General features: G+C 38.8%; 1 protein-coding gene across 4 annotated transcripts in view; it reads left to right on the top strand.

The window, feature by feature from the left end:
• Positions 1-2529: 2529 nt before the first annotated feature.
• The window catches only part of bcar3 (BCAR3 adaptor protein, NSP family member), an 81491-nt gene continuing 58243 nt past the window's right edge, over positions 2530-25777 (top strand). For 2 of the 4 annotated variants that reach the window (XM_047375694.1, XM_047375691.1), the window contains exons 1-4: positions 2530-2589; positions 4539-4630; positions 4777-4915; positions 13764-13931. In XM_047375694.1, the coding sequence (XP_047231650.1) occupies positions 13842-13931 (90 nt within the window). In that variant the 5' untranslated portion in view covers positions 2530-2589; positions 4539-4630; positions 4777-4915; positions 13764-13841. Of the gene's footprint in view, positions 2590-3915; positions 4047-4128; positions 4144-4538; positions 4631-4776; positions 4916-13763; positions 13932-25777 lie in introns of those variants that run through there. The other 2 variants (XM_047375692.1, XM_047375693.1) reach the window with 2 other exon arrangements.

The raw sequence follows: 25777 nt of genomic DNA, 5'->3' as shown, positions 1-25777 counted from the left end.
AATTTATCTTAAAGTAAGACTTCTTGTTTGTACGAAAGCTTTATTGCTCTAATGTTATTTTCTATATCTGCTGAACAATTTGACAATCAACTCAGCATACAGTTAACGGTATATATTACCACTGGAAGCCCATGTAGAAAAATTTTGATTTGGAAAAGTTTTTCTTCTGCCTCATTGTGTTATTATGTGATTTATTTGTAATTATTATTTGATGTAGTCTTTAAAATGCCAGAATTGCACATGACTTTAGATTTTTGTGTGTCTGATTACATACCTTTTTAAAAAATATATAAAATCAGATGTTATGATTAAACAGTTACTCAGTACTTAGGTAGCCCTTTTACCAAATACTTTTGCTTGAGTACAGATATGGTGAAGTAGTGCTACTCTTACTTAAGTACAACTTCCGGTTACTCTACCCACCACTGATAGTATGCCATGTGCAGATAATAGTTGTTTTAGTTTATCCTTGTCAAACTGTGGACTCCTGTATCTTCAACCAGACAGGAGCTGTGTGTATGCATGATTCAGGATATGATCAGGGTCAGAGGGAATGTTCTCAGCTAATCTTACTATGTTATTATGTTAGGAGAGGCCTCAAAGTTGACCGACAATCGTAGAGCAGATTTTCATTTGATAAAGCAGATTTGACATGTATTCCATATGGTAACACGGTACTGCAAAAACGCTCATGGGGTTTAAAACCAAGAATAACTTATTTAGTTGCTCTGAAGAACCTCAAGCATCGTTTTGACCAGTTCCAGTTCCGTGAGGTTTTTCTAAGACAACAGACCTAAATAATTACAGGACCGTACCTGACTGATTTTGTCATTATAGGTGGCAATAGGAACTTAATGGCAATCAGTCTTTTCAGGCATAACTTTAACTTCCAACCTTTAGACCCCAACAGCTTGAACACCATACAGTTTAAGCTGAAAGCTCAGGTACTGATAGATACCAGAGTTCGCACAGAAGAGTTGGAATGGAGCAGCCGGACTAAAGACATCAGCTAGAAAACCATTTACTGTCCGATATGTCTGGGCTAAGCAGCAAAAGATGGATTATAATCCTTAAACTGTTCTTCTGACATAAAAAAAAAAAGAACTTTTCTAAACAATTTAATGTTTATTGAAATTAAATATGCAACGTGATCACTGTGGAGGCACACCTAATTCACCCTTTCCTCCAAGTCTTCTGTCAGACTGATTGTTTTTTTCCTTACAAATAACTGGTGGTAAGGACTAAAAAGAGAACCAGAGGAATTTTGCCTATGCATCTAATACCACAAGGGGGCAGGAGTTGAGCAGGAGTGCGTGTATTATAATATGTTTTGGCAGATGTGGATTTGTTCCGGTTTCAGCAGGAATACCATAAATATTTGCACGCACAAGTGTGCAAATAAAAATGAACTTGTTTTACCTGTGCATGTAAGGGAATTGTTTGGTTTAATAGATTGATTGCAAGTGCTTTATCATGTAGCTTGTTTGGGGGAAGGGAGGTAAGTTAATAAATGTGCTTCCATGTGAAAACAGTCCTTGGCCGCATCTTTGGAGTGATTGTTTTATCTATTTTGATCTAAAAGAAAAGAAACTTTGCTTTGTCTCAAACTGGATTGTATCTGTTGCTTCAGCTGCAGAAGGAATAGCAGTGCATTTGTACAACATGTAATACCATTTTTAAAAATAATATTTCTGCCTGTTTTGATAGAAAACTTTAGCGGTTTTGCTCCTGTCAGGATGGAACATTTTACTTTTCGTACCTTCAACAATATACCGTGTGTATATATATATATACAGTACACACCAAAAGTTTGGACATATAATTCCTACCTCGAAGCATGGAGGAGGAGGTGTGATGATGTGGGGGTGCTTTGCTGGTGACACTGTTGGGGATTTATTCAAAATTGAAGGCATACTGAACCAGCATGGCTACCACAGCATCTTGCAGCGGCATGCTATTCCATCCGGTTTGCGTTTAGTTGGAGCATCATTTATTTTTTAACAGGACAACTTAACAGGGCACACCTGTGAAGTGAAAACCATTTCAGGTGACTACTTCTTGAAGCTCATCAACAGAATGCCAAGAGTGTGCGGAGCAGTAATCAAAGCCAAAGGTGGCTACTTTGAAGAACCTAGAATATAAGACATATTTTCAGTTGTTTCACACTTTTTTGTTCAGTGTATAATTCCACATGTGTTAATTCATAGTTTTGATGCCTTCAGTGTGAAGCTACAATATTCATAGTCATGAAAATAAAGAAAACTCTTTGACATTCATATATTTTAGATTCATTGCACACTAACTGAATTATTTCAGGTCTTTTATTGTCTTAATACGGATGATTTTGGCATACAGCTCATGAAAACCCAAAATTCCTATCTCAAAAAATTAGCATATAATTAAAAGGGTCTCTAAACGAGCTATGAACCTAATCATCTGAATCAACGAGTTAACTCTAAACACCTGCAAAAGATTCCTGAGGCCTTTAAAACTCCCAGCCTGGTTCATCACTCAAAACCCCAATCATGGGTAAGACTGCCGACCTGACTGCTGTCCAGAAGGCCACTATTGACACCCTCAAGCAAGAGGGTAAGACACAGAAAGACATTTCTGAACGAATAGGCTGTTCCCAGAGTGCTGTATCAAGGCACCTCAGTGGGAAGTCTGTGGGAAGGAAAAAGTGTGGCAGAAAACGCTGCACAACGAGAAGAGGTGACCGGACCCTGAGGAAGATTGTGGAGAAGGGCCGATTCCAGACCTTGGGGGACCTGCGGAAGCAGTGGACTGAGTCTGGAGTAGAAACATCCAGAGCCACCGTGCACAGGCGTGTGCAGGAAATGGGCTACAGGTGCCGCATTCCCCAGGTCAAGCCACTTTTGAACCAGAAACAGCGGCAGAAGCGCCTGACCTGGGCTACAGAGAAGCAGCACTGGACTGTTGCTCAGTGGTCCAAAGTACTTTTTTCGGATGAAAGCAAATTCTGCATGTCATTCGGAAATCAAGGTGCCAGAGTCTGGAGGAAGACTGGGGAGAAGGAAATGCCAAAATGCCAGAAGTCCAGTGTCAAGTACCCACAGTCAGTGATGGTCTGGGGTGCCGTGTCAGCTGCTGGTGTTGGTCCACTGTGTTTTATCAAGGGCAGGGTCAATGCAGCTAGCTATCAGGAGATTTTGGAGCACTTCATGCTTCCATCTGCTGAAAAGCTTTATGGAGATGAAGGTTTCATTTTTCAGCACGACCTGGCACCTGCTCACAGTGCCAAAACCACTGGTAAATGGTTGACTGACCATGGTATCACTGTGCTCAATTGGCCTGCCAACTCTCCTGACCTGAACCCCATAGAGAATCTGTGGGATATTGTGAAGAGAACGTTGAGAGACTCAAGACCCAACACTCTGGATGAGCTAAAGGCTGCTATCGAAGCATCCTGGGCCTCCATAAGACCTCAGCAGTGCCACAGGCTGATTGCCTCCATGCCACGCCGCATTGAAGCAGTCATTTCTGCAAAAGGATTCCCGACCAAGTATTGAGTGCATAACTGTACATGATTATTTGAAGGTTGACGTTTTTTGTATTAAAAACACTTTTCTTTTATTGGTCGGATGAAATATGCTAATTTTGTGAGATAGGAATTTTGGGTTTTCATGAGCTGTATGCCAAAATCATCCGTATTAAGACAAAAGACCTGAAATATTTCAGTTAGTGTGCAATGAATCTAAAATATATGAATGTTAAATTTTCATCATGACATTATGGAAAATAATGAACTTTATCACAATATGCTAATATTTTGAGAAGGACCTGTATGTGTGGACTCTGGGACTCGTTAGTGCCCCCTGCTGGATTTGAGCCTCCAAGAGTTTAGATATACAGGGGACATGTTTGCTAGGCATTAGTCCTGCAATTTTAAGGTTTTGTGATTCCAGCGAACCATGGCGAGAGTCATTACACACATGTGGAGAAAAACATGGAACTGTGGTACACCTTCCAGATGTGGCCAATCTACCAAAATTACTCCAAGAGTGCATCAATGGATCATCCATGAGGTCAAAAAAGAACTTGATTCTTAGTTAAGGCCAGAGTTCATGACTTAACAATAGGAAGGATACTGGGCAAAAATGGCCTCAATGGAAGAGTTTTAAGGTGAAAACCACTGCTCAGGTGTGAGCAGAACTAATAAATTGTTACCAGGAATTTTGTGAAAATATTCTGTGGGACTTTTTGAAAGTTATGCAGCTTGTTACGTAGCATAAAACCAACGCAGCATGGTCAGGGATGATCTGTGGCTGCTTACGTGCTGTAACTAATGAATTCTGCTCTCTAGCAGATATTTCTGGGGGAGAATGTCCGGCTATCAGTTTGTGACACTTGGCTCAAGCACACTTGAGTTATGCATCAGGACAATAAATCTGTTAAAAAACAGAAGAAAACATGAAGGGGGATGCGGGGTTGGGACTTTTTATGGAACTGTATATTACCAGTCACATTTCACTGCTAATTTGATATTTTCTGTTGCTTGTCTTTTTGTGGGTTTCCAGAAGACAAAATGATGGATGGTAGATTCCACGGAGCTTCTTGCTAATTAGCGCCACCTTCATTTGCACTCGTTCCTCCCCTTCTGCATCATCAGGTAACACATAACCCTCAACTCTACAAAACAGCTTATTTTTATTGGTCTGTGCAGGCATGCAGGATTGATGTGGGCAATCTTTTATCTCCACGCATGAGGGCAGAAACTCACTCTTGGTTGTGACATAAGGGGATTTCTCTCTGCAGACTTCAGCTCGGGTGTCCACAGAAACTCTTCCTGGTGCGGTCCGCTGAACTTTGCTGTTGCAGCGTTTTCATAGCCCCACGCTCCCCTGCAAGCGTGCAGGTCTGCAGCAGCTATCAGCCGCCGGGCGAAGCTCTCAAGGTAAAACAAGCTTTCATTGTTTTTATGCACATAATTCTAACAGAAATTTAAACATTTATTCACCAGGTAGTGTGTTAAACTGACAACTGAAGCTATTTGATTTTAAAGGTATATTGGCACTTTTTGTCTCAAGCAGTTTGTCTTTGTTTTACTGTTCTGTTAATTTCCTACGAAATATATGGGATTTAAGATATAAATTAGTGTGCCTAATTAACTGGTCATCTTTAGGATCTTAGCAATGCTGTTGTTTGTCAAGTTTCAGTGCCTATTCATGGAAATTAGAAATTATTTTTACTTTTCTCTCATATATGTAAGCTTTTGAACACTTTTTTTGTCAAATCTAAGCTGAGATTGCCTTCATTTAAGCTCACTAAATAAGTATCTTTTTGCAGAAAACAATAATTTAATTGCTCTCATTGTGCAGATAGCTATGACAAATGAGAGTAGCAGAACATTGTCTTAGATTTCATAGCACTTATATTAATTGTCAATCAGGATAAAAGTAGAGTTTATAACATTTATCCATAAATTAGCATGTTATTCTGCTCTCGTCAAGGTAGAGCTAGAAATATAAAACTATATGATTTTAAGGGAAAAGAACAGAAGATTTTCTTTGACTGAAGAATGCAGCATTTTATGCAATCAGCTTAAAGTTGATTTCCTTCATGGGCTCATAAAATGAATAAAAAAAATAGTATTCAGACAACTAATAATAAACTTGGGAAAATAGGCTTCCAAAGAAATAATTTGAGATCAGAGCATAAATAAATCCCTTAAAAGACATCTGAGCCCTTTGAAGCAATACTCCAAACTAGATGAAAGTTACTGATGCACAGTGAAAGTTGGATGTCATGTCACAGAATTTAGATGCTTGCTGCTTTGTGGTACTTTAGCTGCAAGTCCAGCCATGCTTGATGTGCACCTGTGTGTTAGAGCGTGTGTCTGAGCTCAGAGACTGACACCGAAATGGGCATAGATAGCTTCTTGAAGTTGTGAATTTCATGAACTGCCTCTGGCAGCGTCTGGGTGTGCAAATGCATGCAGACACAAATGTTACAAAGTTGCATGAATGTTGTCTGTAAAATGCTCTGAAGACAAAATTACATAAACAGAAGGAAAGGAAACATGCAGTTGGTGTAATTTCAGAAATGCAAGGAAGAAAAACACATATAAGGTGGGGAAAATAACAAGGAAAAGACAGTTGAGAACTATAGTGGTAATAACAGAGAACAAGTTGAGAGGACAACCCCAGGGGAGGGGTTTTAATCAGTCCCAAGTTAGCCGTCTTCTTCTTTTTGTAAGTTTCTTACATGATTACTTCTAAAATATCCTCCTCTGGTAGTGTGGCGGAAAATTAAATCAAATATTTATAGACAGTGTCTATAAATATCCGATTTAATTTTCAGGAAATTGAAAATTGGAGTGTTTGGCCACAGCGACAATGCCTCAGAACAGCATCGCAACTGTGAAGTACGGCAGTGGCAGTATCATGTTGTGTGGGTGTTTTGCTACTGGAAGAACTGGTGAACTTCACAAAACAGATGACATCATAAGGAAAGCGCATTATGTGGAGTTAATTTTCAAGGACCTCAAAACATCAAAGAAGAAGTTAAAACTTGGGTTCTTCTAAAATGGACGATGACTCTGTGCTTCCCCCCGGATGAGTCATAATGTGACTTAAAAACAGCATAGTCAGCGATTTTTTTTTTTTTTTTTTCTGGCTGTCAGAAAGTTTTGGTTCTCATTTACAAACGTGAGGTATGTACAAAACGGGGCCTGAAACTGGCGTACATCACTTTCCACGCAAAGGTTGTGATTTTTAAAAACAATCTTGACTGGAGAATGTGTGGCCCCACACGCAGACTCTGACCCCTGCGTCCTCTCATTTTGGAGACAGGGGAAACTGCAGAAGCAAATGGTGAGCTGGGGAATTGAAGCCACTCTGCATCATGATTTCTCTCAGACATTCAGTTTTACTCCATATTAAACACTAATCATAGATCATCATAAGCTCCTTAAAAGCCGACTTAAATCTTAAATCAAAGTCTGCACATCAGATCAACGTTTTCTCACCATCACATTCCTCTCCCCAATAATCAATGATAAACACATGCAAACTTGATAGCACGCGCAAAGCTGATCTACTAACCAGCTGCAATGAGGATTACGTCTGTCCAATGACCAAAATAGCAGGTGCAAACCATTTAGCATGTTTTCCCTTTTATGAATATGCAAAACATATGCTGACCATCAGAACATGGAAAATACTGGGAGGAGGATGTGCAAATGTAAATCCTTACCATCCGCAGCACGATTTATCAAACCTGAAACAGGTTGTGGGTGCATGTTCTGTGTCTATATTTATTACATTTTAAAGGCAGGTGCAAACTGGCACGCAAAAATGTCAGAGGTCATTGTGGCGAGGAGGAGGCATAGGTACAATGACAGACGATGGTGAAAGAGAACCTTCTGTGTGCATATCAACATATTTTGACTGTCAGGGAAAAAAAATAGAGATATCTTTCAGCATTGCCATTTTGGAACTGCAGCATTATAATTCCAGTGCACCATCACTTTATGGGATGACACCGTTATGTCTGGATGCACAGGAGGAATGATTCTACACAGCCCACAAAAGGTGCTGCAGATTATAGTTGCCTGCTGCATGTTTGCAGCAGAGCTTCAGAAAATCTTTATGCAATTAATACAAAATCAAAAGCATAACTGACCATAAATATTGTGTTACCAACAAACAAATCTGAACATCAACAGCCACCAGAAACCAAAAAAAAGGGACATTGAAGGATAAACTAACTGTCCTGGGCGCTCCTGAAAGTGCACACTCTTATCTGGTGCGCAAAAGAGATTTGTATTTATTTACCCCCTTAATGTTCCTTTACAGCCTAGGTAAAAGCAGCACATTCATGCTGAATTAAATAAATGTGTTAATATTGGGAGCTTTCACGGGCTGGGGCGTGTGTGTGTGTTTGTGTGGGGGGGGAGGGTCTACTTGAACATGCAATTTTTTTTTTTCCACACACAATTTTGTGCCACTTATTTGTGATCTTAGTAAATCAGGCCCTGTAGCGAAACACTCTCAAGACATTATTTGCAGATATATTTCTACATCTGGGTGCACCTGCCGGGGGTGGCTGGTTTACATGGTGCCACCCTGCACCCCAGTGTTTATCCATTACAGACATATAGGGCTTTGGGATTGTCCTGGGGTAGTCAATCGAACAATCATGCAGTTAGAATATCACCTTGAGCAAAACTGTCTTGGCACATGTCAGCAACCAGTTTCTCCATATTGTTTCACTGAAAGGCAGAGACAGGACACATGAAAACAACAAGAACTGTCCAGAAACCATGGACTACTCACTGATGGCCTCAGAAACATGGAAATATCAGCTAAGCACACAACAGCCTCTATGTCCACTCTCAACACAAGACTCTATTGCAGAAGGAAAAGCATGTTAAGGCTTATTTAAAATTGCCGACAGAACACTTGGACAAACCAATAAAATCCTGAGAAAATATGCTTTGGTTAGAGGGGACTACAATTTAGCTCTTTGAATGTCATTGCACATACAACCCTTGGCGGAGGAATGGCACTGTACATAAACCCCAAAGCATCAGACTAACAGTGAAGGTTGGTAGTGGTAATACTATGTGGTGGAGCTGTCTCTCAGCATATGATAATGACCTACTTCTCATAATTGAAGGAAAGATGAATGGAAAATGTATCAAAACATTCTTGATAAGAATCTGTAGATGAATCGAGAGTGAATTTGTCAAACACTGATCCCAAACACACAGCTAAGAAAACTCAACGGATTTCCGGGAAAGAAAATAAAGCTGGTTGAATGGCCCAGTTAAAACACCAACAAAAAAATCGTTGGAAAAAAACTGAAGATCAGAGTTTGATGTTTAAGTATCCTTCCTATTGTTGATGTTTTGTGTCATTCCACTTCATCACATTGATTTCTTTGTGTTTGGACTAGTTGGGTCATTAAATCTAGTTTGTATAGTATCTTTATAGCCCCAGTCGAATATATATGCTGAGAAAAATGTTGATTTGTTCAATATGTATTTCAGCTGTTAATGAAACCCACAGGTGAACATGTGATGAAGATGCTTGTAGACGTGTGCCTCTAACAAGCATCCAAACACAGGGTGAAAATGATATTTCACCCTGGTCACATGATTTGTGTCTCACCTAAAAGAAAACTCTGGGGGCATCAAGGAATAGATTGTTTTGAAAGTTTTGTTTCTAGCAGAACAATACACCATGTTCATGTTGAGTTCACAGATGCCTTTTGCTAAGTAAACATAACCAAAATACTGATATACTTAACATTCATTGTCTGAAGTTGTCCCATTTTACAATATTTCTCAAATTACAATGTATTTTTCCTTCTCCATTTAGTTTTTAAAGCACAAATAAAAAAACCATAACCTTTACTGCAAAGAAATCCCCTCAGCATAGTTCATCTGATATGCATCACTTGCATTTTGGGTGATATCCAAGAATATGACCTAAACCTGTTTGGATTTGTAAGCTTTTGGTTTTATTCAAGCTTATCAGCTGCTTTTCTCACATTGCACCCTTCAGCCAAACTCTGAAACATCACAGGACCCTGCAGAGTTACTGGAGCTGGACGGGTCTGCATGGTGGTGATGCTGATGTTATTTTTGCAGCCTAATTTAATCAGCTGGATTCTTTGTCAGTCTAATGTGATTGGTGAAATGGATGCCCTTGGACTATAGAGGGCAGCCAATGCTGGCATTAGAGAGGGGCTGAGTAAAAGGGGAAATTGTCCTCTGATGCTGCATTAGCTGCTGTGCTCTCCAAGTTTGTTCTCTGCCATAGTTACTTTGGTATGTGGTGGGTATTTGTCAAACAGCCAGGCCTGTTTAGATCATAAAACCAGTGAGTCTATTTATATTCCAGGATAAAATGGATGCTGTGACTGTGCTCTCGAGAAATGTGGTCATGAGAAACAGCTGAGGTCAAACAACAGGAAGAAGAGAGGAATAGGAACTCTCGAGGGACAGAGTGTGGGTTAAGTCTTTTCTTTAATAATGAACATATTTAAAAAAATTCTCATGTTCATGATAAGCCTATTTTTGAGTATTTTCCTGGCAAACCTATTGATACATGTTTCCTTAGATTTCCTTTTCTTCCAGTGAGCGTTCAGATTTAATCCACGTTTTCAGTTATCTCCGTCTGTTATCTTTCAGGATTTTCCAACCAGCCACGTGTAACCATTAAAAAATTTATGAGAGAAACCACTGATAGTCAGGGAGAAGCTTCCACGCTCCAAAACGGCACACATCTGTTTGTTAGTCTTTGCTACTCAGTCATAACTTCCATCATCTGGCTGAAAGATGCACCGAAAAGTCTTGATGTTGGTAGTAAAAGACACACAAGGAGGCAGAGTGGTTTCACCGGCATCTGTTTGCTGCACTTACCACTCACTTAATTCCAGTTGTTAAATCTCTGAGACTCGATGGCTCATCTTTGATCACATAGATTCAACTTAAATCTGCTTTCTGTCCCCGATTTCCTTTTAAAGTAGTGAAAGTATTAAGTGCTGTTGTGGCAGCAGTGAAAAATAGTGTTTATTGTATAAAAATTTTACACAAGTTTTTACCAGCTTGTTTGAATGTGTTCATGCAATTACCATCTATGAAGCAGATGTTTGCAAAAGACAGTGTGATTTTTGTTTCAGGTTCATCGAGAAGTATCTTCCTCAAAATGCCAGTTACTTTAAAAGTAGCAATAAAACTCAACTTTTTACTGACTCGCCTAAGGCCTTTTAAACAAATGCTACCGATTTTGAAATTTCTAGAAAGTCAGACCTACATATATAGATTTACATATATAAGATCAGATTTAAATATATAAACTGTTGTAAGATCTTGGTAGACGTAGTAGTTTTCAATCCAGTAAAAAGTTATGCCCAACTTTATGTGTTTTTTTTCCTAAACTTAGAGTGCAAATAACATGCTGTTTGATGAGGTGTTTAAAGGGTGTAAAAAGTGGGAGATTTCAGTTTTTGTGAGTTTCATGCATTGTTGTTTTTATGTTTGCTCTGCTAATTACTGGTCAAAGCCAATCCAGAAAAAAATGGGAAAATTTGATTACTTGCAAATTATTTGGATCATTACTTAGGGGTATTTTATCTAAAAGTAGTTGTGTGAAATCAATACTTCAATAGATTATAATAAAAGTATTTATGCTATATTGGCTTTTGCTTTAACTTTTGATTTTTCTTAATCAGTTTTCATCACAACATATTTTAATTACAACCTTAATCAGTTACATATGGTAAATGAACATTAAATTATTCAGGATTAAATAGTGTTGTCTAAAATAAATGTTTTCTGCAACAAGGCAGAAGTGTTTATGTTTATGAGATTGATAGATCATAGTAATCATCAGTTTGCTAGATTATTGGCTCTACATCAGACTGTTTTGCAGTAATGTTAAGGATGCGATTACATGATGGATGAACTGGAGAGAGAAAGATTAGGAGTTCTCCTTGTACTCCAGCAACATCAGCATAAAGTGCATCTCCTATAATGTAATGGGAAATGATGCCAAAGCTTTGTATATGTGTTTGTGTACAGGTTCATATTTGTCAATTTGTGCTTGAGAAATTACATATGCACTTATGAGGTAGAAACAGAGCATATTCCATATATAAATATATTATATGTAATATAATGTATTTTTAATAGAACATTAATTTTGTGCCAAGATATAATGGCAGTGGTAATAATATCTGCTAAAGGGAACACAAAGCACCAACAGTTTTCTTAAAGATGATTTATTGAACCCCTACACCCTATAGAGAATATATCAGAGACTGCTCCATTTGTAGGGCATGAAAAATAAAGCTGGTGCTACAGATATCTCACTGGGAATAGGCATGACAGTGGAATTACCTGCACTCTTCCATTAAGTTAAACTGGAAACAGTGGTAGACCCTGACAGTAGTCCATCAACCCTATGAACTCCCTGTCTCAAATTCTCATGATGGCCCATGCATGGATTAGACCAATATGATAGGTGGTTCCAGATGATGGATAGTGGTGAAACACTCCTAGAGGGTTGTGGGTCTGATAACCTTAAGCAACATCCCATACATTCCCGTGACATCTCCTCATGAGATTGGATGGGGTGAGGTTTACTGCACATGCTCAGTCACAGCGTCTTTGCCTGAGAAAACTTCCTTTGTTCCGTCTTTACTGATGGCATGTCCCCACACACGCTGAATAAAAACACACATGCATGAAACAAGACCGTAAAACCTTCAGCATCCATGTGTGCTCTGCCACCCACATCACTCAGTACATGCAGGTCACAGTCGTCTTGACTGCATACGGACAGATGAGGTACTCATAAACAACTGGGTTTCATTGTTGTTTGCATCACTGACTTTTTGCCATGCGTTTTGTAGTTTCCATATGTTTAATGTACTCCTTGGTGTCCTTCCAACTGAAGCCACCAGGATATGGAAACATAAACTGTTCAGTTGCTGAACCATTTGATAAACTGCATTAATTGCTGTTTATAATACCTACTTTTATTATCATGAGAGTAATTAATAAAGAAAAATACCTTTAAACTTTTGTGTTGCTGTGTAGTTTGAGTGTGTAGAAGGTAAGGAACATGAATCATGCTGTTACAATGCATACTCCCCTGTTCTTCTAAGGTCTCAGCAGAAGGAGCTGGAAAGGCCAGATTTTATTCATCAACAGTTTGCCAATTTCTCTCCCAGAGAAATGTTTTATCACAATGCAAAAGCATTATCTGTAAAAAATGCAGGACCAGTTTAATTTATCTGATTTTTTTTATGGTCTTGTAAAATCACTTGTCTACATTTGTTTGGCAGGAATGTCAATATTTATTATTTTATCATCTGTGCTTGTGCTTTGTTTTTTTCCCTCAACTGTTTTGGTAAAATTATTTTTGGTAAGCAATATGAGCGCCCACTGTAACAATAAACAACGTTTTTTAATCTACATAACTCTGTCTTAACTGACACCTCAGGTACAGAGATTGATTCTCAGTATTGGTACCTTCAGTTGAGACAGAGATGTCATCAGAAGATGTGTTTGGAGCTCTAACATTTCTTCTAAAGATTCAAGCATGGACTCCAAAATGCTCTGAAAGGTTTTCTGTGTAAAGTCTCAAGCACATGCAGGAAAAGCAGAAAGTATTAATGTTAAATAGTCCTGTTAATGTTATCATTGAGGTGCAATGAAGGCGTAAGACTTATCACTGTGAAATGGACTGAAGACAGTAGAAGTAACCCTCTGGACAAAGTTGTATTTTTTTTTTTTAGTATAATCAGATCAAAAGGTCAGATTAAGAAAATCAGTCAAATCTGTGAAATTTCCAAAAGGCTGGAAGTGTAGAAAAGCAAGTGTTATAAAGCTTTGAAACCCCAAATTAAATCAGAAACAAAATTACATTTTACATGGTTATTTTCTGTACAATCTATTCCTGGTGCAGATCCACTTTTTTCTTCCTAAGAAAATGTTGTGAATGTAAAGTATTCATGTCGGGGTTTGTTGCCTAAAACCTTAAAGTAAACTGATAAATTCCATTGCATTTAGCTGTGAAAGGCCACTTGGCAAGAGAGATGTGAGGGAGTTGTTTTAATTCCCATGTCTCAGATTAAATGCAGCAACAGCTTAAAACACGTAATTAGACATTTTGTGAAAGTGAAGAACAAAGGTTTTTCCTTTTAAAGTATTAGTGTAGTGTTTATTTTTATATTGTTTGTGAATATTTCTGTGAAATTAATTGATTCCCCCTTTTATGTGTTTCAAGTTCCATCCAGGGGAGAAGTCTTTAGCTGTGACGCTTTCATGCATCTGCTTGCATTCCTGTGTGGTTAAATCCATCACCATGAAGCACCAATCTATCTCCCGCTGGCTGAGCCAACTTGGACTGCCGCAGTACTGCATGGTGTTGGAGCAGGAATATGATGGTGTAGAGGTAATACAATCAAATGTTTGCATAAATAGAGCAAAAATTTCCATGTTTCTGTATATCATTATAAGTTTTGAAATTGATATAGTTTGATTGCAACTACAATAAAATCAGCAATGTGATGTTATGATGTCACCAGATTCCGGTAAATACAAAGCCTTGGTCTCCTCAGCTTTTGACACAGTTAATCATGCTATCCTGACAAACAGACTGAGGGATGTGGTAAGGATGTCTTCTTTGATCAGCTGCTGAACAAACATTAAACAGTGTGTAACAATAACTGCTTACAGCTAAACTCAGAAAAAATGGAGACCTTGATTATTGCGCCGGACAGTGGCATGTCTGACATCAAACAACAACTGGGTGATTTAACGCTCTCACAGAAGAGAAGCCTTAGGAATTTCATTTTTGATCAAGCCTTCTACTTGGAGCATCATTTAAAACAAATTGTAAAGAGCTGTTTTTTTTTCATTTGAGGAAGATCTCCAAACTTAGATCCATGGTTTCCCAAAGTGAACTTGATATGATAATACTTTTGTCTCTACACGACTGGATTATTGCAATGGTCTGTTTACCTGTTTTAATGAGAAGGTGCTTGCCTTCAGGGCGTCCAAAACACTGCTGTGAGATATTTAACTCGCTCAAACTGAAGAATCCATATAACCCCAGTTTTAAAGTCGCTGCACCGGTTGCCTATCAGATTGAGAATTCATTTCAATATTCTAGTTTTAACTTTCAGAGCTTTACACGGTCAGGCTCTTTTATATCTCTGATATGATCCAAATATATAACTCTTGTTGTAGTTTGAGGTCATCAAATCAAAATCTTTTGGTAATTCCCCATACCCGTTTCAGAACTCGAGGTGAATGCTCTTTCCAAGATGTTGCACCCAGGCTGTGGAATGCACTGCCTGATTTCTAATGAAGTTTGGACTCCGTGGATGATTTGAAAAAGCAGCTAAAGACATTTCTATTTCAAGCAATCTTTCACTTAGACTGGAGCTTTTATTATATGTATTTATGATTGTATTGTGTTTACATTCTGTACTGTACTGTTGTTTATTTTGTGAAGAACTTTGTGACATCCTGTCTGAAATCGTGCTATACAAATAAATTTGACCGACTTACAACTACAGGAATTACTTCCTGTAGTTGCAAAGACACTGTTTTATGTTGCTGCTTGAATTCATAAGACTAAAAGCTTTTATTTTTTTTTATTTTTTCTGCAGTGCCTGTCTTAAACATTTTCACATTTTGTTACTTTAAAACCACAAACTTCATTGTTTTTATTGGGATTTTATGTGGTCGACAAACAAATCAGAGCATAATTCTGAATTCATCAGGATAGAGCCCAAGAGGCCCATAGTAAACAGTGGAGGAGCTATGGAGATCTGCAGCTCAGGTGGGAAAAGTGTTGACAAGACAACTACTTTTTGTACACTCTACAAATTTGGCCTTTGGGATACAGCTCTTAAAAGAAATCCCGCTTTAATACAAAGCTATAAGAATTCCCATTTACAGTTTTCCACAGGCCATGTAGGGGGCAAAGCAGGTGGAGGAAGATGTTCTGGTCTAATGAAACCAAAACTGAACCGACCTACATGCAAAATGCTATGGAAAATTTCCAATGTTAATCTCTGCGAACATACCATCTCCACAGTGAAATACGGAGGTGGCAGCATCATGCTGTTAGGATGCTTTTATTCAGCAGGACAGGGTAGATGGTCAGAGTTGATGCGAAGATGTATGGAACTAAACAGCGACTGCATAAGACTACAGAAAGGGATGGAGGTTCACCTTCTAGCACAACAATGGCCCTAAATATATTATCAGAGCTAAAATGGAATGGTTTAGATCAACCAATATCCATGTGTTAGCATAGCATAGTCAAAGTCTAGACCAAAACCCAATGAGAATGTGTGGCAACACTTGAAATGCTGTTCACTGAAGGTCTCCATCTAATCTGACTGAGCTTGACCTATTTTCCAAAGAGCAATGGATAAATATTTACGTCATTGGGTGAGCAAACCTGGTTGAGGCACACCTTCACTGTAGTTGTAGTTAATTACAGCAACATTTTAATTTCATCATTGTTTGTAGTTGCAACATGATGACATGATTTAAAGTTCAACAGGTGTGAATACTTTTGTAAAGGCAGGAAAACTCTGGATTTAAAGTTAGTAATATGTATCTTTCCTTAAAGTGACGTTCCTTCATTTGATCTTGAAACAGTTTTAAGATCACCTCTTTGTCAGTAGATCTGAATATGTTCTTAATTCTGTAAATGTAGTATAACCAACTCAGCATAAAATTATCAGTGGGTTGTTAGATTCTGAACTTTTGTTTTCCTCGAGAAAAAATAATGTTTGTTCAGTCATTCGAACTGTGTTGCCTGGGAAAATCTTTTATTTGGTCTCTTTGTCTCGACTGACATTAATTCACTTTCGGTTCTGAAACAATATAAGAGGCAACATTTGCATAACCCTGTCTCAGATTTGTTTTACAAGCCAAAGGCATCAATTTGGAGAAACTCTCATGAATTAAACTCTGGTATTTAGAAAAAGGCACTTAGTTGTCCTGAGTTTGAACAAATAAAATATTTTTATTATAATTAGGTTAAACTGTGCATTTAAAAAAACAGCTGTCCATTTGGAGTTGCAGTAACTGTTGTGGAGGAAATAATCTCTATTCTAAGAATGCCAACGTGAAAAGCTGTGGTTTTTAAGAGTGTTTCCCACAGCAGTTTAATAAAACAGCCCAATAAAACTCGATCAGGGGCCTATTACGCTGAATGGCCCCTGATGGTGTGGAGGCTGTTTTTACATCTAGACATTTATTGTTCTGAATCCTGCTCTCCCATTGGCTGAAGGAGGAGATTGATGAGCCAGTAGAAAACATCAGTTATTCTATGACCTGCTGCTTTCCCTAAATGTAGAACGTAATTAAAGAATGGAAAACTGGCATTGTGGAGAATAGAAAGTTCTGGTATTCTAGAGGAGCCATTACAGACTTCAGATAAAAGTGAAATATACTCAGGTTGGGGTTTTAGAATTGTAACATGATTAGAGTTCGCTGTGTTTTGTGTAACTTATTTTGTTTGAAAGAAAGTCTGAATGAAAAAACAGAACTATTATAGGGGCTATTGCCATTATTGTATTTGCAGCTGTCATGGTCTTCAAACTAAGGTTAAACTCCAGTTGTTTTTTTAACCATTGTTTGTAATAATGAGCTTAGTGTTGTGTTGCTAAACTTCCTCTGCATATTGTAACAACAATATCCATCTCAGTGGCTCCAGGAAAATCAGGCTTCTTGTGAAAACATAAATTTCTGATCCTATATCGACTCGACCAGCTTTCAGTACAGCCACCAACCTCCAACACGCAATTTGTGCCAAAGTACTTTTACTGTTTTTATTTTTAGTGCGATATGCTTTTAGCTCTAAATTACAAACATTATTAATGCTTCACAGATAAAACCATGAAAGCCGTGTCATACTAGCTGTTATCCGGAATGGGTAATGCTGGACAATCTGATCTATTTTTCCAAAAACATTTTGTTCCTTCCCCTACTTCAGCTGACCAGCTGGGTTTCATAATTTAAGCAAAATAAGACCTATTTTAGCTGCTTATAAAAATAGTAAGATGGTTTTTCAAAGTAATGATTGCCTTTTTGACTTTTGCTAAATTCTCATGTAACATCATTGTTAATATATATTCTGTCTCTCCCTCTCGGAATAAAACAGATCATAAAAATCCAAATTAGGCTGTTAAAATTACCTTCCTCCTGACATTTGACAATCAAAAACTCTCTGGATAACTTTTAAAGGCTACATATTATGCTTTTAAATCCTACCTTTTCACACTTAAATCATCCAGTTGTGGTCTATATAAAGTGGAACGGCAATGCTTTGGTCTGAACTTGTTATTGTAGCTTCACTTCTGGAGCATCTCGTTTTGGTGCGGTCTCTTTAAATGCTGCTGAGCCACTTCACACCCCGTCCACCGCCAGGTCAAAGAGCGCTCCACTTAAACTCATTCAACCATTTTTGTAGTTTAATACCAGAGATACAATTATCTAGCGCCGTAGACACAAGACAAAAAAGGCAAAAGAAAATGCAAAACTGTTTATGTAATAATAATAATATTTAAAACACGCATGCGGTTCTGTCCTCAAGGAGCTAGAAGCAGCTCACAGTGCTAGCCAAAGCAGAAGGCACAATGCTACTGCTATCAGAACAAATGCCAGGATGTCATATCAACACACAATAAATTCATGTCTAAAATAAAGTTTGTCGTCATGTTAGCGTTATTTGCAGCTTACCGCTTTGCTGTGTCCGTCATTTGTTTCCTCAAATCCTTCTTGAGTGCCAAAGCACTCTTCCTTGAAGTGGGGAAATAGGAATTTCCCCCACTGATGTGGGAACATTTCCATGAAAAATAAAATTTTACTTGGCACTTCCACAAGGTTATGAACTGTGTGGGTTAATACACCCAACAACTGAGGTGTAATTTCCATAAACAGAAGGAACTGACCTCTTAATCAGATGAAACATAATACAGAATAGAGAAAAGTGAAAGGATTGAAAAATATGACCCAAACTGAATATAACAATATCTACACAGAACCTGGAGAGACTAAATTCAATGTTTCTGCACTCCTACAGACTCCCAAGTGCACAAAAAATGTATGGAAGGGCTAAAAAAGTGGATTTTAAGTCTTTTTCAGCTTTAAAAGAATCGATCATCCTTTGATTACTTCATTTTCAAACAGTGTTTGGCTAAGCAGTAGCTGGGAAACAGAACTGTTTGTCTTGTAGATTAGTAGTTCAGGGTTCAACATATTTTCTTTAGTTTTAGGTAATCCGTAGAATAGTACTGTGAAATCTCTTCTTTTTGAGTCCAGTTGTAAAATCCTTGGAAAGATAAAATTTAGCTTTGGATGGAATACGTTTTATTGACAAGATTGATTAGATCTGATGTATAAAACACATACAGGTCCTTCTCAAAATATTAGCATATTGTGATAAAGTTCATTATTTTCCATAATGTCATGATGAAAATTTAACATTCATATATTTTAGATTCATTGCACACTAACTGAAATATTTCAGGTCTTTTATTGTCTTAATACGAATGATTTTGGCATACAGCTCATGAAAACCCAAAATTCCTATCTCACAAAATTAGCATATCATTAAAAGGGTCTCTAAACGAGCTATGAACCTAATCATCTGAATCAACAAGTTAACTCTAAACACCTGTAAAAGATTCCTGAGGTCTTTAAAACTCCCAGCCTGGTTCATCACTCAAAACCCCAATCATGGGTAAGACTGCCGACCTGACTGCTGTCCAGAAGGCCACTATTGACACCATCAAGCAAGAGGGTAAGACACAGAAAGAAATTTCTGAACGAATAGGCTGTTCCCAGAGTGCTGTATCAAGGCACCTCAGTGGGAAGTCTGTGGGAAGGAAAAAGTGTGGCAGAAAACGCTGCACAACGAGAAGAGGTGACCGGACCCTGAGGAAGATTGTGGAGAAGGGCCGATTCCAGACCTTGGGGGACCTGCGGAAGCAGTGGACTGAGTCTGGAGTAGAAACATCCAGAGCCACCGTGCACAGGCGTGTGCAGGAAATGGGCTACAGGTGCCGCATTCCCCAGGTCAAGCCACTTTTGAACCAGAAACAGCGGCAGAAGCGCCTGACCTGGGCTACAGAGAAGCAGCACTGGACTGTTGCTCAGTGGTCCAAAGTACTTTTTTCGGATGAAAGCAAATTCTGCATGTCATTCGGAAATCAAGGTGCCAGAGTCTGGAGGAAGACTGGGGAGAAGGAAATGCCAAAATGCCAGAAGTCCAGTGTCAAGTACCCACAGTCAGTGATGGTCTGGGGTGCCGTGTCAGCTGCTGGTGTTGGTCCACTGTGTTTTATCAAGGGCAGGGTCAATGCAGCTAGCTATCAGGAGATTTTGGAGCACTTCATGCTTCCATCTGCTGAAAAGCTTTATGGAGATGAAGATTTCATTTTTCAGCACGACCTGGCACCTGCTCACAGTGCCAAAACCACTGGTAAATGGTTTACTGACCATGGTATCACTGTGCTCAATTGGCCTGCCAACTCTCCTGACCTGAACCCCATAGAGAATCTGTGGGATATTGTGAAGAGAACGTTGAGAGACTCAAGACCCAACACTCTGGATGAGCTAAAGGCCGCTATCGAAGCATCCTGGGCCTCCATAAGACCTCAGCAGTGCCACAGGCTGATTGCCTCCATGCCACGCCGCATTGAAGCAGTCATTTCTGCCAAAGGATTCCAGACCAAGTATTGAGTGCATAACTGTACATGATTATTTGAAGGTTGACGTTTTTTGTATTAAAAACACTTTTCTTTTATTGGTCGGATGAAATATGCTAATTTTGTGAGATAGGAATTTTGGGTTTTCATGAGCTGTATGCCAAAATCATCCGTATTAAGACAATAAAAGACCTGAAATATTTCAGTTAGTGTGCAATGAATCTAAAATATATGAATGTTAAATTTTCATCATGACATTATGGAAAATAATGAACTTTATCACAATATGCTAATATTTTGAGAAGGACCTGTATGAGGAACTATGATTCATTATCGCTTGTCATTTTTAGAAATCCAGCTAAAATGTGCTTGATGAAGCTGGTATTGTCCAGAAGTATTCCAGTATCGCTGCGCTGTCGTCCATTTCCTTCATTCATTCATTCATTCATTCATTCATTCATTGTAGCATCAACCCGAATGTTTAGCCAACCAAAACCAACATCCTTGGACTCCTGTATCAACTCTCCAAAGTCGTGGTATGAGGGCTTGTTTTGTTGTTCAGCTCTGTATGATCTGGAAGCCAAAGACAAAAGACAACATGTCAACTTGCTCTTCTGCCCGGCAGGAGATGAGAAAGATAGCGGGAGGGAGAGATTTAGGCATAGATATGCCAGCTATCTGTTTCCGTAGAGAATGTTTTTTAGTCAACATGTTATTACTGACCTGTCTGGGCATGTTAACTACAATGATCATCTGGAAAGATGTATTTTTCAGTCTTTTTATGTGATCATGTAATTTATCGCTTCAGTTTGTGTCCGTATTTGTTTCCTGTTGCAGAGATTAGTATTTTTTTAGTTTGTTTCTGTGCTTTTATGCTGCTGGTTGCTTTGGGACACAGATATGCTTGCAGGTCTTCCTCTTTATCTGCTAACATACTGTTTTAACTATTCACACCTTCTGTGTGATCTTTTTTTTTTCTCTGTGTGTGGGTTTGCCTGCTGTTTGTGTGTGTATTTGTGTCTGTGGTCTACATGAAGCAGCTTGTGATGAACTAAAGAATAGTCAGATTGTTAAGAATCTTAAAGAAACAATTTTTTAGTTTCAGCTGGGTTAGCAGCCTGTGATGGCAGGTGCTGTGTCATTTACCAGCTGGTGTCTGGTAATGGTTGACTCGTGGTTTAGAAAAGAGGTCAGTGTCTGCTTCAGAGATCATTGTAGTTAATGACAGTGAGGACTGAAGGTGTGGTAAGAGATTGTAATGACAGGATCTGGATGAGGGGAGGAGATGGCACACTTCTGGAGAGGTCACCAGTGTTTTTCTTTAAATCTTCTGGAGCCACCAAGCTGTCTGGACTGATTGTTTAACTTCTTTAATGAAAAAGATTGTTGCCGTGTGTGATATCTAACATGATTAGGGACTAGTGCTTTTAAAGGTTTTTCTGTGACCTAAACAAATGTAATAACTCTTGGTTTACTGTCTTGAACTATCTGGCAAATGCCAACTTATTATTGAATACAGCTTGTTCTGTATTATGAGTTGTTAACTGATGCAATGCTGTGAGGCAAATGAAAAACTTCATATTATTTATAGAAGAATCCCAACTTAAATTGTGTGCGTTTTTCCCCGAAGAGATCTAAATTAATGTTAATGACTTGTTTTGCCCAAGTAGACAAGAGAAACCTACTATATGGGGTTCAGATGTTCCAATCATGCATGCATAAAATCAAGCACCTTGGCATGCAGACTGCTTCTACAGAACATGCATAAGAAGTTTTGGGAAGGAGAAACTGCACAGAGCCTTGACCTCAACCCAGCAGAACATCTCTGGGATGAATTGGAGCAGAGACTACGAACCTGGCCTTCTTGTTTAATACCCTTTGTATTAATAATGGGATGTCATTAAAGTTTAGATGTGTGTAAAGCAGCAGTGGTGTCCAAACTCGGTCCACAAGGGCTGGTGTCCTGCATGTTTTATATGTCGCCCTGATTCAACACACCAGAATCAAATTAATGGTTAAGTTGCAGGCCGCTGCAGAGCTAGATGGGCTGGATATCCAGGGCTTGGAGGAGTCTCCCACTTTGATTGTGGGACCTGCAGCCCATGCTCTGCAGATGTTGTAGATTACAAGTAGATCAGTAGCAAGTTACTTTAAAGGAGACATATTATGCTTTTAAATCCTTCCTTTTCACACTTAAATTATTCAATGCTTTGGTCTGAACTCCTTGCTATTGTAGCTCCACTTGCTCCTGTTTTACCTGTTCTGAGAGCTAATCATTTTGGTGCCGTCTCTTTAAATACTGTAGAAGCGCTGCACACCCGCCCCCCTCCAGGTCAAAGAGCGCTCCACCTTAACCCGTTCAGCCATTTTTGTAGTTTGATAAAAAAATTATTTATCGCTGCAGAATCGAGACTAAAACGGCAAAAACACTGCAAAACTCCCCATGCTGCTCCCAAGCATTCATCTGCTGGTTGGTTCTACAAAGATCACTGATATCACTGAAATCACTGATAATCAAAGCTGAAATGTATAGATAAAAGTTCAAAATGAAATGGTACTCCTTTTCATAACCCCAAAAGAACAAAACTGCAATATTAAAACATAGTGGTGTAACGGTATGCCATTATCACGGTTTGGTACGTACCTTGGTTTTAAGGTCACGGTTCGGTACTTATTTGGTACAGTAAGGGAAGAAAAAGCAAAACATAAAACTGCTTATTTTTGGTGTAAACATGAACAGCTTTAATTACATTTAAAATGAAACCAAAAAAGCAATCAATGCTCAGTAGATTCACAAATAAAAGATTGTTAGATTAAATAAATATAAATACGGTAAATTAAAAATAAATAAAATATGTAACAGTTTTAATTTTTTCCCTTTTGGAAAGTGCTATATCAATACTTTATCTTTTAGAAAATTAGTGATGTGAAGAAGTGCAACAGAACAGTATTAACTATCTTTAAGGAATGAACATTATTTATTTCCCTTTGTTTAACATTAGGAGTTTCTAGCTTATAGCCATTTTCAGGTTCATTTAACCTTCATGTTTTTGCCAGAAAAATGTATTTGTCCACATTGCCTGCAGAAAGGGCAGACCGGTTGGCAGTTACGATGTCTCCAGCTGTAGAAAATATCCTCTCACTAGGGACAGAGGTAGCTGTTATGGCAAGGTAGTGTTTAGCTAACTTGGCAATATGAGGATGTATGGGCTCATTGGTCTTCCACCACAGAAGTGGGTCAGAGTCAAGCGAAATGCAGTCTACTGCAGGTGAGGTGACTTCTTCCTTCACTGCCAGTTCCAAAGTTGGCTTGTTTCTCACCTGAGCCTTGAAGAGCTCACCAAAGAATGTAGTCATTGCTGACTTGTTAACAGGAGGAGATGATTCAGGTACCTCGGGGGCTTCTCCGGTCCCTCCGGTTGAACTGGCTGCTGTTCTCCCAGTGGCCTCCTCATTCTACAATATGAAGAAGATTTTATACACAAGACAATTATTAAAATAAACAGCATGCAACTACTTGTTTCAAATTAATCATGAAAGATATTTCATGCACAAAAGAAATATTGACCATTGTCACAATCTCTGTCATAAGGCTGCTGAAGATCTTGTCACGACAACAGTCATCATCCACATGGGGAAGGGCTTTAAACCAGAGGTCAAGGGCTCTGCAATTGTGGAGGAATCTTGACAAACAGTGTATCTGTTCTCCATGTTCTATCTGATGGCTGCCTTGACTTGACTCATAGTTGGACTGTCTTGCTCACTGGGCTTCATAGAGTTGAGTACTGTACTTTTCAGGGGTGGGATCATAGAGGCAGAAGGTGTGGATTCAGCGCTCATCAGCGTTGTGAGGGTTTTTTAGTGGTTTAAGGACCTCAATTATCTCCTCTACCTTTCACACATCTTGGTCAGACAAAGCAGTTACATTTTTATTCTTGAGTCCTTTGTCCGTCATTGCTGTGTACACTGCAGTCTGCTGCTCAAGATACTGCTCCAGCATATCATAACTGGAGTTCCAGCCAGTAGTGACATCTTGAATAAGGACATGCTTTGGTACATTTAGCATCTCCTGTTTGCCCTCAAGTATGTGCGCAGCTGCTGGGCTACCATGAAAGAAGGACACAATCCTTCTGACTTTACCAAGGACTCTTAACGTGGTTGAGTGATGTTGCTTTCTGTGGAGCTAGATTTATTTTGTGGGCAAAATACTTAATTTGGGAGGCCAGTCCTTCCTTCCTTCATTGCATTCACCATATTTCTTGCATTGTTTGTTGTTACTGGAATTGTTGTTCCAGTCCTCTCCAGGTTCCACTCTAACACCACCGCCTTTAGTTCATCTGCTATATTTGAGCTAGTGTGTGTAGTGAGTTTGCCAAACATGGCTTGCTATATTCCACTCTGGAGTGATGTAAAGGACAGTAACTGGTATGCGGCTCTCAGTAGCTCCGGGTGTCCATCCATCAGTTGTAAGTGTCACAGCAGCTGCCGTGGACAAGTCGTGGATAACAGCAGATTTTGCTTTTTCATAAAGGGATAGTATTATCTTTTGGCTGAAATGAGCACGGGAAGGAGCTTTATATATTTATATTAATATATATATATATTTCTTTTGTTACTGCGCTGATATTCACACATATGTGGCGCCGTTTCAAATGAGTTAGCAAGTTTGACGTACTGCTTTCGTCTTGTCCACTTATCTTTGTCCATTTTACATAGTTCACCAGGAAGCTGAAGTGCTCCCAAACAGGAGATTACAACGACAGAAGGGGTCTTCAAGCTCTGACTTCTCTTTAAAGCTGCCGCTAGCCATGACGTCCTGCAAGCAGGGGCTGGCATCTGACTCCTCTGTTTATGGAGTAGTGTGTGGCTGTAAGCTGTGTGCAGTTGCTGTACCATGTGGAAACTACAGAATGTTCTGTACCTAAAAATCCAAATATGAATACATGTCCCGTTACACCCCCAGTAAAACATGACCAGCACTCCCTGGCTTTGCTAAATAACATATTGCTTATTGTCACTTCAAATAGGCACAGCATCTGTTTGCCTGTGCTTTTGCAGCTTTTCAGTGATTAAGTCTTTTAGGGATTTTTAATATAATGCTTTGAATATGCCATCCAGAGTGTATCTAAAAAATCCAGAGTGTATGAAAAAGACATATTTTTTCTCACTGCTTAACATTAAATCCCATTAAATATTTCCTGTTTCAGCTTGCTTCCTATTTTTCTTTTCTATTTACAAAATGACCAAATAATGACAGAGAGAACATTTTCAGCTTTCCTGAGTGTCTGAAATACATACATTTCCTTAGTATTTGTATGATTTTGGTCAAACATTTCTTTCCACCAATTTCTCACGATAGCTAGCTGGAATTTTGGTCAATTCCTCCTGACAGAACTGGTGTAACTGGTTCAGATTTGTAGGGCGCCTTGCTCCCATACATCCTTTCAGCTCGGCCTACGAATCTCCTATGAAACTGAGATCAGGGCTTTGTAATGGCAACTCCAAATCACTGATTCGTTTTCCTGATTTGGATTTTTTTATGTTTCTTTTGTAGTAACAGCTT

Source organism: Girardinichthys multiradiatus, chromosome 9 (genome assembly GCF_021462225.1).
Source record: "Girardinichthys multiradiatus isolate DD_20200921_A chromosome 9, DD_fGirMul_XY1, whole genome shotgun sequence".
Classification (NCBI taxonomy): Eukaryota; Metazoa; Chordata; class Actinopteri; order Cyprinodontiformes; family Goodeidae; genus Girardinichthys; species Girardinichthys multiradiatus.
Note: the sequence above shows the minus strand (reverse complement) of the source record. Positions and strands in the feature narration are given on the sequence as shown.